The sequence below is a fragment of the Oncorhynchus kisutch genome, linkage group LG15 (assembly GCF_002021735.2).
Source record: "Oncorhynchus kisutch isolate 150728-3 linkage group LG15, Okis_V2, whole genome shotgun sequence".
Classification (NCBI taxonomy): Eukaryota; Metazoa; Chordata; class Actinopteri; order Salmoniformes; family Salmonidae; genus Oncorhynchus; species Oncorhynchus kisutch.
This window is the reverse complement of record NC_034188.2, coordinates 67,971,638-67,982,816: the sequence shown is the minus strand read 5'-3', so window position 1 is coordinate 67,982,816 and position 11,179 is coordinate 67,971,638. Positions and strand designations below refer to the sequence as shown.

Here is an 11,179-nt window from a genome sequence, read left to right as displayed (position 1 = left end):
CAAAATATATAGTATTTAGGTATCATCAAGTTATGGTGTCATGAGTTAGTAGTGTGTGATCAGAAGTCTACATTTCCTTGTCTTTGTCAGACATCAAATGTTCTAGACATGGCACCAGGACCTAGGACTGGGTCACACAAGCACCTACTTGTGTGAGAAGAATCCCAAGAGTACCCTTTAGATCATTTTAAATCTTCATAGAGTATCGCCAAAATGTTCTCATTTGAAAAGTGTTTTGAGTTCTGTTTCTATTTCGACCTACTGAACTGGATATTCTCTCAGAGACCAGGAAGATGGCATACAATGCATGTCCGCATTACATAGCAGATCCACTACCATAAACTGCAGGTGAAGGTATGAAAATGTGTTGAACATCCACTAAAATGTGTATAAAATCCAAAAAGTATTATTTGTATCTAAGCCACACATAACTGGCACTGTCTGTCCTCCCATTTCTCAGCAGAAAATGCAAGTGGACTCACAAGCAATCAACTTCGGTATCAAGCCGGAGTTTCTGACTCAGCCTGCTGGTCCTGACCTGATTCAAGCCATCCACCGTCAGCGGGACCTTATTCAGTCCTCCACCCCATTCTCTAACCAAGGTGATGACAGGGACCAAAGACTTAAGTCATCTTTTTAAGGAGGTTCTCACTAGAGTACTGTAATCTAACACAGAGAGAAATTACTCAACATAGCATTTTCCCATTGTTCTCCTGCTCCAGAGTCACACAGTACACATCCTTCATTTGGAGTTTTGGGAACAATGAGTGCCACAGCCTTTGGTGGAATGGCAATCCTAGCACTAAGTGAGTAGCACCTTCAGTCTCCCTTCAGCATTGGTTCAGTATTATGACAATGTAATCATAAAGGAGGGAATTGCCTTTTGAAACTCACATTTCTTTGACTTGCTTATTCTTCCTCCTCTTAAAAACAGACTATCCCATGATCTATCAAAGACAATCTAAATGCACCAAATGGAGAAGTAGGAGGAACTCCTGAGTGGTGGAGCAGACAGCAGAAGACACCCCTGTCCTCTGAATGACAACCTGAACGCTTTACAGAACCTGAACAACCAGGAAGATTCAAGCAGGAAACCTCAGGACAGGGAATGGGGAAAGCAGCTGCACCTACCCAGAGAGAAGATTGAGGAGAAACAGTAAATAGTGGAGAAACATCAAGGCCACAATGTTGCAGGGACTCTTGACATTTCACGGGGCTAAAGAGAAGTCTGTTCCTCAGACAATGACCTTGAAACCTGATCAGCGGTCCAATGGCAGACGTAGCTGGGAGTCAGGAAGAGAGGGCTTGAGTGTGAAAACTACATAAAGGCCAAGAAGATGAAGGGGCAGAGAGAGGATGACCAGGATTTCAATGAAGGCCCTCAAACCCAGGACCCCAGAGAAACCATCTCTGACCCCTCCAATACACACTCCATCCTCCATGTTGATGCAGCACATGACCATAGGAAACATTATTCCAGTACTCTACCCAGTAAATAGCTTATGTAAACTGGCCCGGACTCATGTTGGCACTCCTGTTATTCGGCTCTTCCCCTACTCAGGAGCTGAGAAGAACCCTTACCCTGCACTTCCCTGGGACCCCCCCTAAGAGACCCACTATGGGATGTATACAGAGGTATGGACCTCCCCGTCTCCTCCCGTCAAGAGCTGAGCATGAGGGCTGATCCTCCACGTGGTGTAGTGGGGGCCAGGCTGTTGAAGGCAGCAGACTGGTCATACAGACACTCATCACGGCTTTCCGCACCCACCCCATCACCCCTCACTGGCCCTGAAGCAGCAGGAGAGGGCTTACCTCATGGAGAGAGCATCTGACTATGCTCAGAGAGGAATACTACCAGCACAGCCTCCATTCTGCCACCATGGGAGGCCATCTCCCCCATCCCAGCCTCCTGACCTCCACCTATTCCAAGTGACACATATTTCCATGGTGGGTCTCACACAGAGCCCCCAGAGTAGCCTCGCCAACAGAACTCTTCCCCCTGGGTCCTTAAGCACACTGGTGCCTCTGGTCCCCTTCTCTCTCCCATTGTCTGGCGCGCCCCACAAGACTACCTCGTAATGACAGAAATCAGAAGACGCTATTCTGTGAGCTTGCTTGCCTTAGAACTGTAACTCTGCAAGGTACTGCTTCAAGACAAATTCTGTGATTCTGATTATTACCTGTATGACACAGATATAGGACAAACTACTGTGTTGAAAACAATTTACATCCCTTAAAACACCTGTAAATTGATGAACAATGATTTTGTTCAACATAAAAGTGCAAATTCGTTCATAAAATGTTAACTCATGAGTTAGTCTGGTTACTGTTCCTAAAATGGACATACAAAAATATAACTGACAAAACTTAAATCTAAAAAAACTTGGTCAAATCAAAAGCTACAGCATTAATGAAACCAGATTATCCAGTGACCACAAAGGAAAACCTAAGACCTATAACTTAATGGAAAAGAGTTTAAAAAAAAAGTGACCTGAGACTTCTACACTAAAAACCTGAGGTGATTTCAAAACTGCTGTCAATGGGGTCACATTCTGATGCTGCCAACGCCCTCGCCGCATTAAAGCTAATACTGTAAAACACTAACAAATAAAAACATTTGATCAGGGATAGTAAGCACTAACTGTCTTCACATTCTTGTCAACTTGTCACATCTCTTCCAGAGATACTAACATTTAGTGAACTTTAATAAACAGTCCATCCCAGGTTAAGCCCAGCCATCATACATGCAGCACAGCTGTAACATTGGAGTGATTCAGTAATGCTACATTAGTGGTCTCCAACACTGGTCCTGAGAAGATACTGGATCTGTATTTCTTCAACCAAGTGCACATTTCACAAAGGAATGACAGTGCGTTAGATATGAATGGCTGCATTCATCGAATGGAATATTCCTATTCATTGAGATACAATTCAAGTTGGTATCACTACTTTAGTCTACAGGATCAAGGTTGGAGACAACAATGTGGCAACGTCAATAGTTTACTTGGACCACTAGAATAAGGAGGGTCTGTGTGTGTGATCACACCACATCCATCCCCAGACCCCTGGCCACCTCAGTCAGGGCCCTCACAGCACCCGAGGGCCCGCAGGAGTCAGAGCCGTCCCGGGTTGCGTCGGGGTCATCCCCCATATCAGACACGTTACTCAGTACACAGTACACAGGTGAGTCACTGCCCCTCGGGCTGGGCTGGGCTGACCTCTCCTCCCCTGCAGAGAGCTCTGAGGAAGAGGAGCAAGTTGAGGGGGAGGAGGAGCCAGGGGGAGAGCCATGACTCCTGGCTGCCCGGGTGGCAGCTCTCTTGGCTCGGCTGCTGGACCCGGGGCCCTTATGGGGCGTCCTCTTCTTAGCCATGTTCTTCATGATCTCCTGAGTCACCTCCACTGTCTCGTAACGCACCATGTTCAGCCTCAGGTAGCCATCTTCATCCTCCTTGTATCTGGAGCAAGCCAAATAATCAACAACCACCCCCTTATGGTAAAACTGACTAACTCATGTAAACTAATCACACAAGGGAAAGATCAAGTGCTGTTCATACCTGAAGCGGGAGTGTCCAGAGGGCCATTTCAGGTGGTGTTTCTTGCGCAGGTGAAGAGTGAGTGTGTAACACCAAGAGAAGGTTCTGTCACAGAGATGACACTTGTATTTTGAGACCATTCCACCCTACAGGGGAAAATTACACAAGTGTCAAATGGAGTACACTTGATCAAAATTCCACAAACCCAAAAGCATATTTGAAAATGAAAAAGTCAAGCTTTGACACTGATCTTGATTCTGTAGGGCTATTGAGCAGTGAGTGAGTGTTTGGCATCCCCTGCAGACAGTCTCAAGTACCTCGTGTACTCTCTTGTAGTGCTGGTTCATGGTGTGGGCCATGCGGGAGGAGTAGTCACAGCCCTCCACAGAGCAGTGGTAGGCCGCCCCCTCATTATGTGTCTCCATGTGCTTCCGCAGGTCGTGCTGGTTCTTAAAGCTGGGAGACATGCATCATAAACAAAAGTGTAAGCAAAATAATATGTGCACAATATGTTTACAGCCCATAAGGGTCAGTAAGTTGTGATGACTCTGGAACAACAACCTGCTCTCACAGAAGTCACAGGGAAAGGGTCGCTCGTCACAGTGGCGGAACTTGATATGGATCTTCAGAGTGGCGAGAGAGGTGCAGGTCATGTCACATAGGGGACACTTGATATGGTTCACTGAGAGGCAGAGGATAGATCACTCATAAGGTTTACAGTGAATGAAACTGGACAGACAACAGCCATCATCAGCCAATCAAAAGATCTTATTGACAAACCCTATTGATGGCACTACAACTAAAATAAATCTGACTAATAGATGTACATGTCCAAGCCAGACATGGAAAATGAGCTAAATAATACTGAACAAAAGTGGTGGAGAACAGCACACTCACCATGTTGTCGTACATGGTCTCTCAACAGTCTCTCATTGGCAAAGCCTTTGTCACAATGCTCACACACCAGGGACTCTGCAAGAATCAGAGGGCATTCAATCAAATTAAAATGTACATGTCTAAGCCAATAACATATCTGCCTATAAGCTGTAAAACAGTGACTTCTGGCCAGGCAGAGCTGAGCCCATTCACCCTCTGGCTCGGCCTGTCTGTGGATGTGGTCGAAGAACTTGGTGTTGCTGGAGAACATGCAGCCGCAGGTGGGGCAGGCCACCAGACGCTCCTGAGTGTGGCTGCGCAGGTGCTCCCGCAGACGGTACTTGATCTTAAAGAATGCATCACAACCTGTGGAAACAGATGAAGAGGATATCAGCTGAAGCAGGCCAACAAAACATCAGTATATTCAATGTAGCACTACAGCAGGAAAGGCTGTGCTGATACAGTATAATGTGATCCCTTTCTTGCCCCTAGCAGTACCTTTCCAGCTGCAGAAGATGGCCTGCTGCTGGTCTGGGAGAGGAGAGAGACCAGTGCAATGAGCGTGCATGTCCACATGCCGATAGAACCACTCCGGGTTGTTAAATGTACTCTGTAGCAAAAAACAACAAACATTAAGTACATCACATACACAGAATCACTGAGGGTGGCAGTGGATTATAAGGGAGATGTCAAACAGTGGGATGCAGAATCACCCTCCAGGGTATTATTAACTTACATCACAGTGCTCCCACTGGCACACAAGTCCCTCTGAGATCTCGGGGACCAGGTTGTTGCTGTGGAGGTCCTGGGTACAGCTGGGGAAGTTGGGGTGGGACTTGAGCATCTGCTCCCCGATGAACTTGAGTTTGCTGTGGAAGGTGTGGAAGTGAGCATGGATCTCCAGCTCCCTGGGACTGCCCATAGCCAGGAACTCACAGCCCTCCCACAGACATGCATAGTCATCTAGAGGGAGCAACACAACACACGTTATCTGGCGAAAGGCAGTAGGTGTTAGTGATATTCTGGTCAGCATATAATCAACTATGTCTCAGTACTTTTCAAAGGCTTTCTGTTCTTGACTACTTTCCTTTGAAATCACTTTTTTATTTTCATCACCTTTATTTAACCAGGTAGGCCAGTTGAGAACAAGTACTCATTTACAACTGCGACCTGGCCAAGATAAAGCAAAGCAAAGGAAAGCAGTGCGACAAAAACAACAGTTACACAAACAAACATACAGTCAATAACATAAGAGAAAAATCTATTTACAGTGTGTGCAAATGTAGAAGAGTAGGCAATAAATAGGCCATAGAGGCAAAATAATTACAGTTTAGCCTTGACACTGGAGTGATAGATGTGCAGATGATGATGTGCAAGTAGAGATACTGGGGTGCAAATCAGCAAGAGGATAAATAACAATATGGGGATGAGGTAGTTGGGTGTGCTATTTACAGATTGGCTGTGTACAGGTAGAGTGATCAGTAAGCTGCTCTGACAGCTGATGCTTAAAGTTAGAGAGGGAGATACAAGACTCCAGCTTCAGTGATTTTTGCAATTTGTTCCAGCCATTGGCAACAGAGAACTGGAAGGAAAGGTGGCCAAAGGAAGTGTTGGCTTTGGGGATAACCAGTGAAATATACCTGCTGGAGCCCGTGCTACGGGTGGGTGTTGCTATGGTGACCAGTGTGCTGAGATAAGGCAGGGCTTTACCTAGCAAAGACTTATAGATGACCTGGAGCCAGTGGGTTTGGCGACGAATATGTAACGAGGGCCAGCCAACAAGAGCATACAGGTCGCAGTGGTGGGTAGTATATGGGGCTTTGGTGACAAAACGGATGGCAGTGTGATAGACTACATCCAATTTGTAGAGTGTTGGAGGCTATTTTGTAAATGACACCGCCGAAATCAAGGATCGGTAGTATAGTAAGTTTTACGAGGGTATGGTTGGCAGCTTGAGTGGAGGAAGCTTTGGTTGAGAAATAGGAATCCGATTCTAGATTTAATTTTGGATTGGAGATGCTTAATGTGAGTCTGGAAGGAGAGTTTACAGTCTAACCAGACACCTAGGTATTTGTAGTTGTCCACATTTTCTAAGTCAAAACCGTCCAGAGTAGTGATGCTAGTTGGGTGGGCGGGTGCGGGCAACAATCGGTTGAAGGGCATGCACTTAGTTTTACTAGCATTTAAAAGCAGTTGGAGGCCACAGAAGGAGTGTTGTAAGGCATTGAATCTCGTTTGGAGGTGTGTTATCACTGACAGACTGTAGGCGCCAGAAAGACTTCAAATTCTACATTTGCTTCCACCTGATGGAAAAGACTAGGGAAAGGAAGCTATTGGGACAATATTGATGACACTGATGTAGCTGTCATCTGCCAGTCCCCTCACGAACCCACCTAGTTCTTCCATAGCATCTCTGTCTCCTAGATGATCCTTCAGGTGCAGTGACATGTGTTCACTGAGCTCTTCCATGCAGTGGCCTTTGAAGGTGCAGGACGCCCACTTACAAGACACCACCAGGTTGGACAGGCTCCTCCTTTTCGCCATGGTGATCTGGCTGCTGGACACAAGGTAGGTAGTCCCCATAACCAAAAAAACAGCAGGTGTTGTTAGAGCTAAATAGCCAAAACAGTCCTAACAGCAGGTTCGATTTAGTTAGCCAGTTCACAACACCATTATAAGCAAACTGGATTAATTCTGGCACAAGCTTCATTTGGTCACTATTTTTCCAATATGACTAACAATGCTATTTAGCTAGCCAGCTAGCCTCAAGTGGGACATATGCCAAATACGTATGTGACTGTGCCAAATACCTAACATGACATTACAAAACTAGCTGGCAGGCAGTTTTAATAACGTTAGCTAGCTAGCTGGGATTTCCAACATTGGAAAGAGTCGTAAACCAAATATATTTATAACCAATCCCCACCCCCTATCTGTGCGTAAACTTTAGTTAGTTACCAAATGCTAGCCCTTTATCTTTGTACAGATTCTGATACAATAGACACGCTCCCTAAACATTACTATAATAACATTGTTAGCAGCTAAATACCATATGTGAACTTACTTACAGACTATGTAGTCCTTTTCAACAGATGTCAGAATATTTTTCGTTCCCTCCAATGTTTTTATCCACTTCCGGTCACACTACAAACAGGAAGTTCCCACAGTAACTACTTCTTCTTCTTGATCTTCGACGAGGTTTAACGGTGGTTGGCATCCAATGTTTCATTACCTCCACCTACTAGACTGGAGTAAACTCCCTTAAACTTTGCTTGAAAAAATAAATAAACAAATACCCTACCATCTAACACTGCACCCACAAAAACATTCTAAAAATGAATAAAATAAAAATAGTACCACCCTACTCCCCTATTTAAATCTACTCACCAGAGGGTGGTGCGGTCTGCACAACGCGTCACCGGGGGAAAACATGCTGCCCACCATGACACCTACAGCACCCGATATCACAGGAAGGCCAAAAAGATAATCAAGGACAACAACCACCTGAGCCACTGCCTGTTCACACCGCTATCATCCAGAAAGTGAGGTCAGTACAGGTGCATAAACGCTGGGACCGAGAGATTGAAAAACAGCTTATATCTCAAGGCCATCAGACTGCTAAAAAGCAATCACTAACTCAGAGAGACTGCTGCCTACATTGAGACCCAATCACTGGACACTTTAATAAATTGATCACTAGTCACTTTAAACAATGCCATGTATAATAATGTTTACATATTTTACATTACTTATATCACATGTACTGTATAAACTGTATTTTATACCCTCTATTGCACCTTGCCTATGCTGCTCGGGCCATCACTCATCTATATACTTATATGTACATATTCTCATTCGCCCCTTTAGATTTGTGTGTGTTAGGTAGTTGTTGGGGAATTGTTAGATGACTTATTAGATATTACCGCACTGTTGGAACTAGAAGCACAAGCATTTCGCTACACTCGCATTAACATCTGCTAACCATGTGTATGTAACTGATTTGATTTACTTAGTCCTACCATGCCAACAATTTGAAAGGATGGGACATCACAACCTAACACACCCTGTAACACTTCTGATGTCAAGTCTTGCAGACCCAAATACCTCTCTGCATCTGCCACCACAACCTCAATTTTCTGTGACTTCCGTTCCATCCCTACGTACAGTTGATAACCATTGCTATAAATGCTAAAAATCCAATCTTACTAAAACATATATGACTTGTTGGCCTATACCTCTGTAGTGGTACAGATCTACTACTCTCAACACTCCTCTCAGGATCCCTCCCCTTGACCCATCTTCCTCTACTTTCTTCACTGCCTCAGCATATGACAACTTCTGCACTATTCTAACCCTGGAAACCTTAACCTGCCTCTCTCGCACAGGACATTTCTGATCCCCAGCCCCATGGGCACCCCTACAATGAACACATACCACTACTTTCCCCAATGCTACACATTCCTTTGTCTCATGCCATTCTGGACACTTCTCACACCTTGGAACTTCCATCCTACACACTGCTACCACATGACCATAAGCTTGACACCTGTAACAACGTAATGTATTCGGCACTAAAGCTCATACAGGATAACTTATATATCCTAGCATCACTTTGTCGGGCAAAGACTCAACATCAAACTCAAAAGAACAGACAATGACTCTTCTGTTTCACCACTCTCGCCACCCTGTCTGCGTCGCACCAAATGACGGAAAAGGTGGGCCGGACAGGCCCCCATTAACATCAACGGGGCTGTAGTGGAGCAGGTCAAGAGTTTCAAGTTCCTTGGTGTCCACATCACCAATGAACTATCATGGTCCAAACACACCAAGACAGTCGAGAAGAGGGCACGACAAGACCTTTTCCCCCTCAGGAGACTGAAAAGATTTGGCATGGGTCCCCAGATCCTCAAAAAGTTCTACAGCTGCACCATTGAGAGCATCCTTACCGCCTGGTATGGCAACTGGTCGGAATCTAACCGTAAGGTGCCAGGGTAGTGCGTACGGCCCAGTACATCACTGGGGCCAAGCTTCCTGCCATCCAGGACCTGTGAAGTGGGATGTGTCGGAGGAAAGCCCATGTAATTGTCGAAAACTCCATCACCCAAGTCATTGACTGTTTTCAAATCAAATCAAATTTATTTATATAGCCCTTCGTACATCAGCTGATATCTCAAAGTGCTGTACAGAAACCCAGCCTAAAACCCCAAACAGCAAGCAATGCAGGTGTAGAAGCACGGTGGCTAGGAAAAACTCCCTAGAAAGGCCAAAACCTAGGAAGAAACCTAGAGAGGAACCAGGCTATGTGGGGTGGCCAGTCCTCTTCTGGCTGTGCCGGGTGGAGATTATAACAGAACATGGCCAAGATGTTCAAATGTTCATAAATTACCAGCATGTTCGAATAATAATAAGGCAGAACAGTTGAAACTGGAGCAGCAGCACGGTCAGATGGACTGGGGACAGCAAGGAGTCATCATGTCAGGTAGTCCTGGGGCATGGTCCTAGGGCTCAGGTCCTCCGAGAGAGAGAGAAAAAAAAGAGAGAATTAGAGAGAGCATATGTGGGGTGGCCAGTCCTCTTCTGGCTGTGCCGGGTGGAGATTATAACAGAACATGGCCAAGATGTTCAAATGTTCATAAATGACCAGCATGTTCGAATAATAATAAGGCAGAACAGTTGAAACTGGAGCAGCAGCACGGTCAGATGGACTGGGGACAGCAAGGAGTCATCATGTCAGGTAGTCCTGGGGCATGGTCCTAGGGCTCAGGTCCTCTGAGAGAGAGAGAAAAAAAAGAGAGAATTAGAGAGAGCATATGTGGGGTGGCCAGTCCTCTTCTGGCTGTGCCGGGTGGAGATTATAACAGAACATGGCCAAGATGTTCAAATGTTCATAAATGACCAGCATGTTCGAATAATAAGAAGGCAGAACAGTTGAAACTGGAGCAGCAGCACGGCCAGGTGGACTGGGGACAGCAAGGAGTCATCATGTCAGGTAATCCTGGGGCATGGTCCTAGGGCTCAGGTCCTCCGAGAGAGAGAGAGAAAGAAAGAGAGAAGGAGAGAATTAGAGAACGCACACTTAGATTCACACAGGACACCGAATAGGACAGGAGAAGTACTCCAGATATAACAAACTGACCCTAGCCCCCCGACACATAAACTACTGCAGCATAAATACTGGAGGCTGAGACAGGAGGGGTCAGGAGACACTGTGGCCCCATCCGAGGACACCCCCGGACAGGGCCAAACAGGAAGGTTATAACCCCACCCACTTTGCCAAAGCACAGCCCCCACACCACTAGAGGGATATCTTCAACCACCAACTTACCATCCTGAGACAAGGCTGAGTATAGTCCACAAAGATCTCCGCCATGGCACAACCCAAGGGGGGGCACCAACCCAGACAGGATGACCACATCAGTGAATCAACCCACTCAGGTGACGCACCCCTTCCAGGGACGGCATGAGAGAGCCCCAGTAAGCCAGTGACTCAGCCCCTGTAATAGGGTTAGAGGCAGAGAATCCCAGTGGAAAGAGGGGAACCGGCCAGGCAGAGACAGCAAGGGCGGTTCGTTGCTCCAGAGCCTTTCCGTTCACCTTCCCACTCCTGGGCCAGACTACACTCAATGATATGACCCACTGAAGAGATGAGTCATGTTGATGGCGACGTACTTTACAGTTATTTCGACCGCGGAGGTTATTGGAATCATGGTTTCGTGGGAGAAACTGTTGTTGTGCGTTATCTTTCAACGCTCCAATACCTGATAATG

The 11,179-nt window shown here is 46.0% G+C and overlaps 1 protein-coding gene across 4 annotated transcripts; it reads right to left on the bottom strand.

Annotated features, from left to right (window-relative positions):
• Nucleotides 1–2,655: 2,655 nt before the first annotated feature.
• On the bottom strand, nt 2,656–7,611 carry zgc:112083. 4 transcript variants are annotated; one of them, XM_020503326.2, is made up of 10 exons: nt 7,481–7,611; nt 6,806–6,966; nt 5,149–5,375; nt 4,911–5,022; nt 4,626–4,778; nt 4,434–4,508; nt 4,098–4,218; nt 3,854–3,992; nt 3,558–3,682; nt 2,656–3,458 (listed from the first exon to the last, which is right to left on the bottom strand). In XM_020503326.2, exons 2-10 carry the CDS (start codon nt 6,954–6,956, stop codon nt 3,041–3,043), a joined length of 1,521 nt encoding a protein of 506 aa, XP_020358915.1. In that variant the 5' UTR covers nt 6,957–6,966; nt 7,481–7,611; the 3' UTR covers nt 2,656–3,040. The 4 variants fall into 4 exon arrangements, with proteins under 4 accessions (XP_020358915.1, XP_020358914.1, XP_020358917.1 ...); XM_020503325.2 differs by having other exon boundaries at nt 6,806–6,969; nt 7,481–7,609; XM_020503328.2 differs by having other exon boundaries at nt 6,806–6,969; nt 7,477–7,560.
• Nucleotides 7,612–11,179: the final 3,568 nt, after the last annotated feature.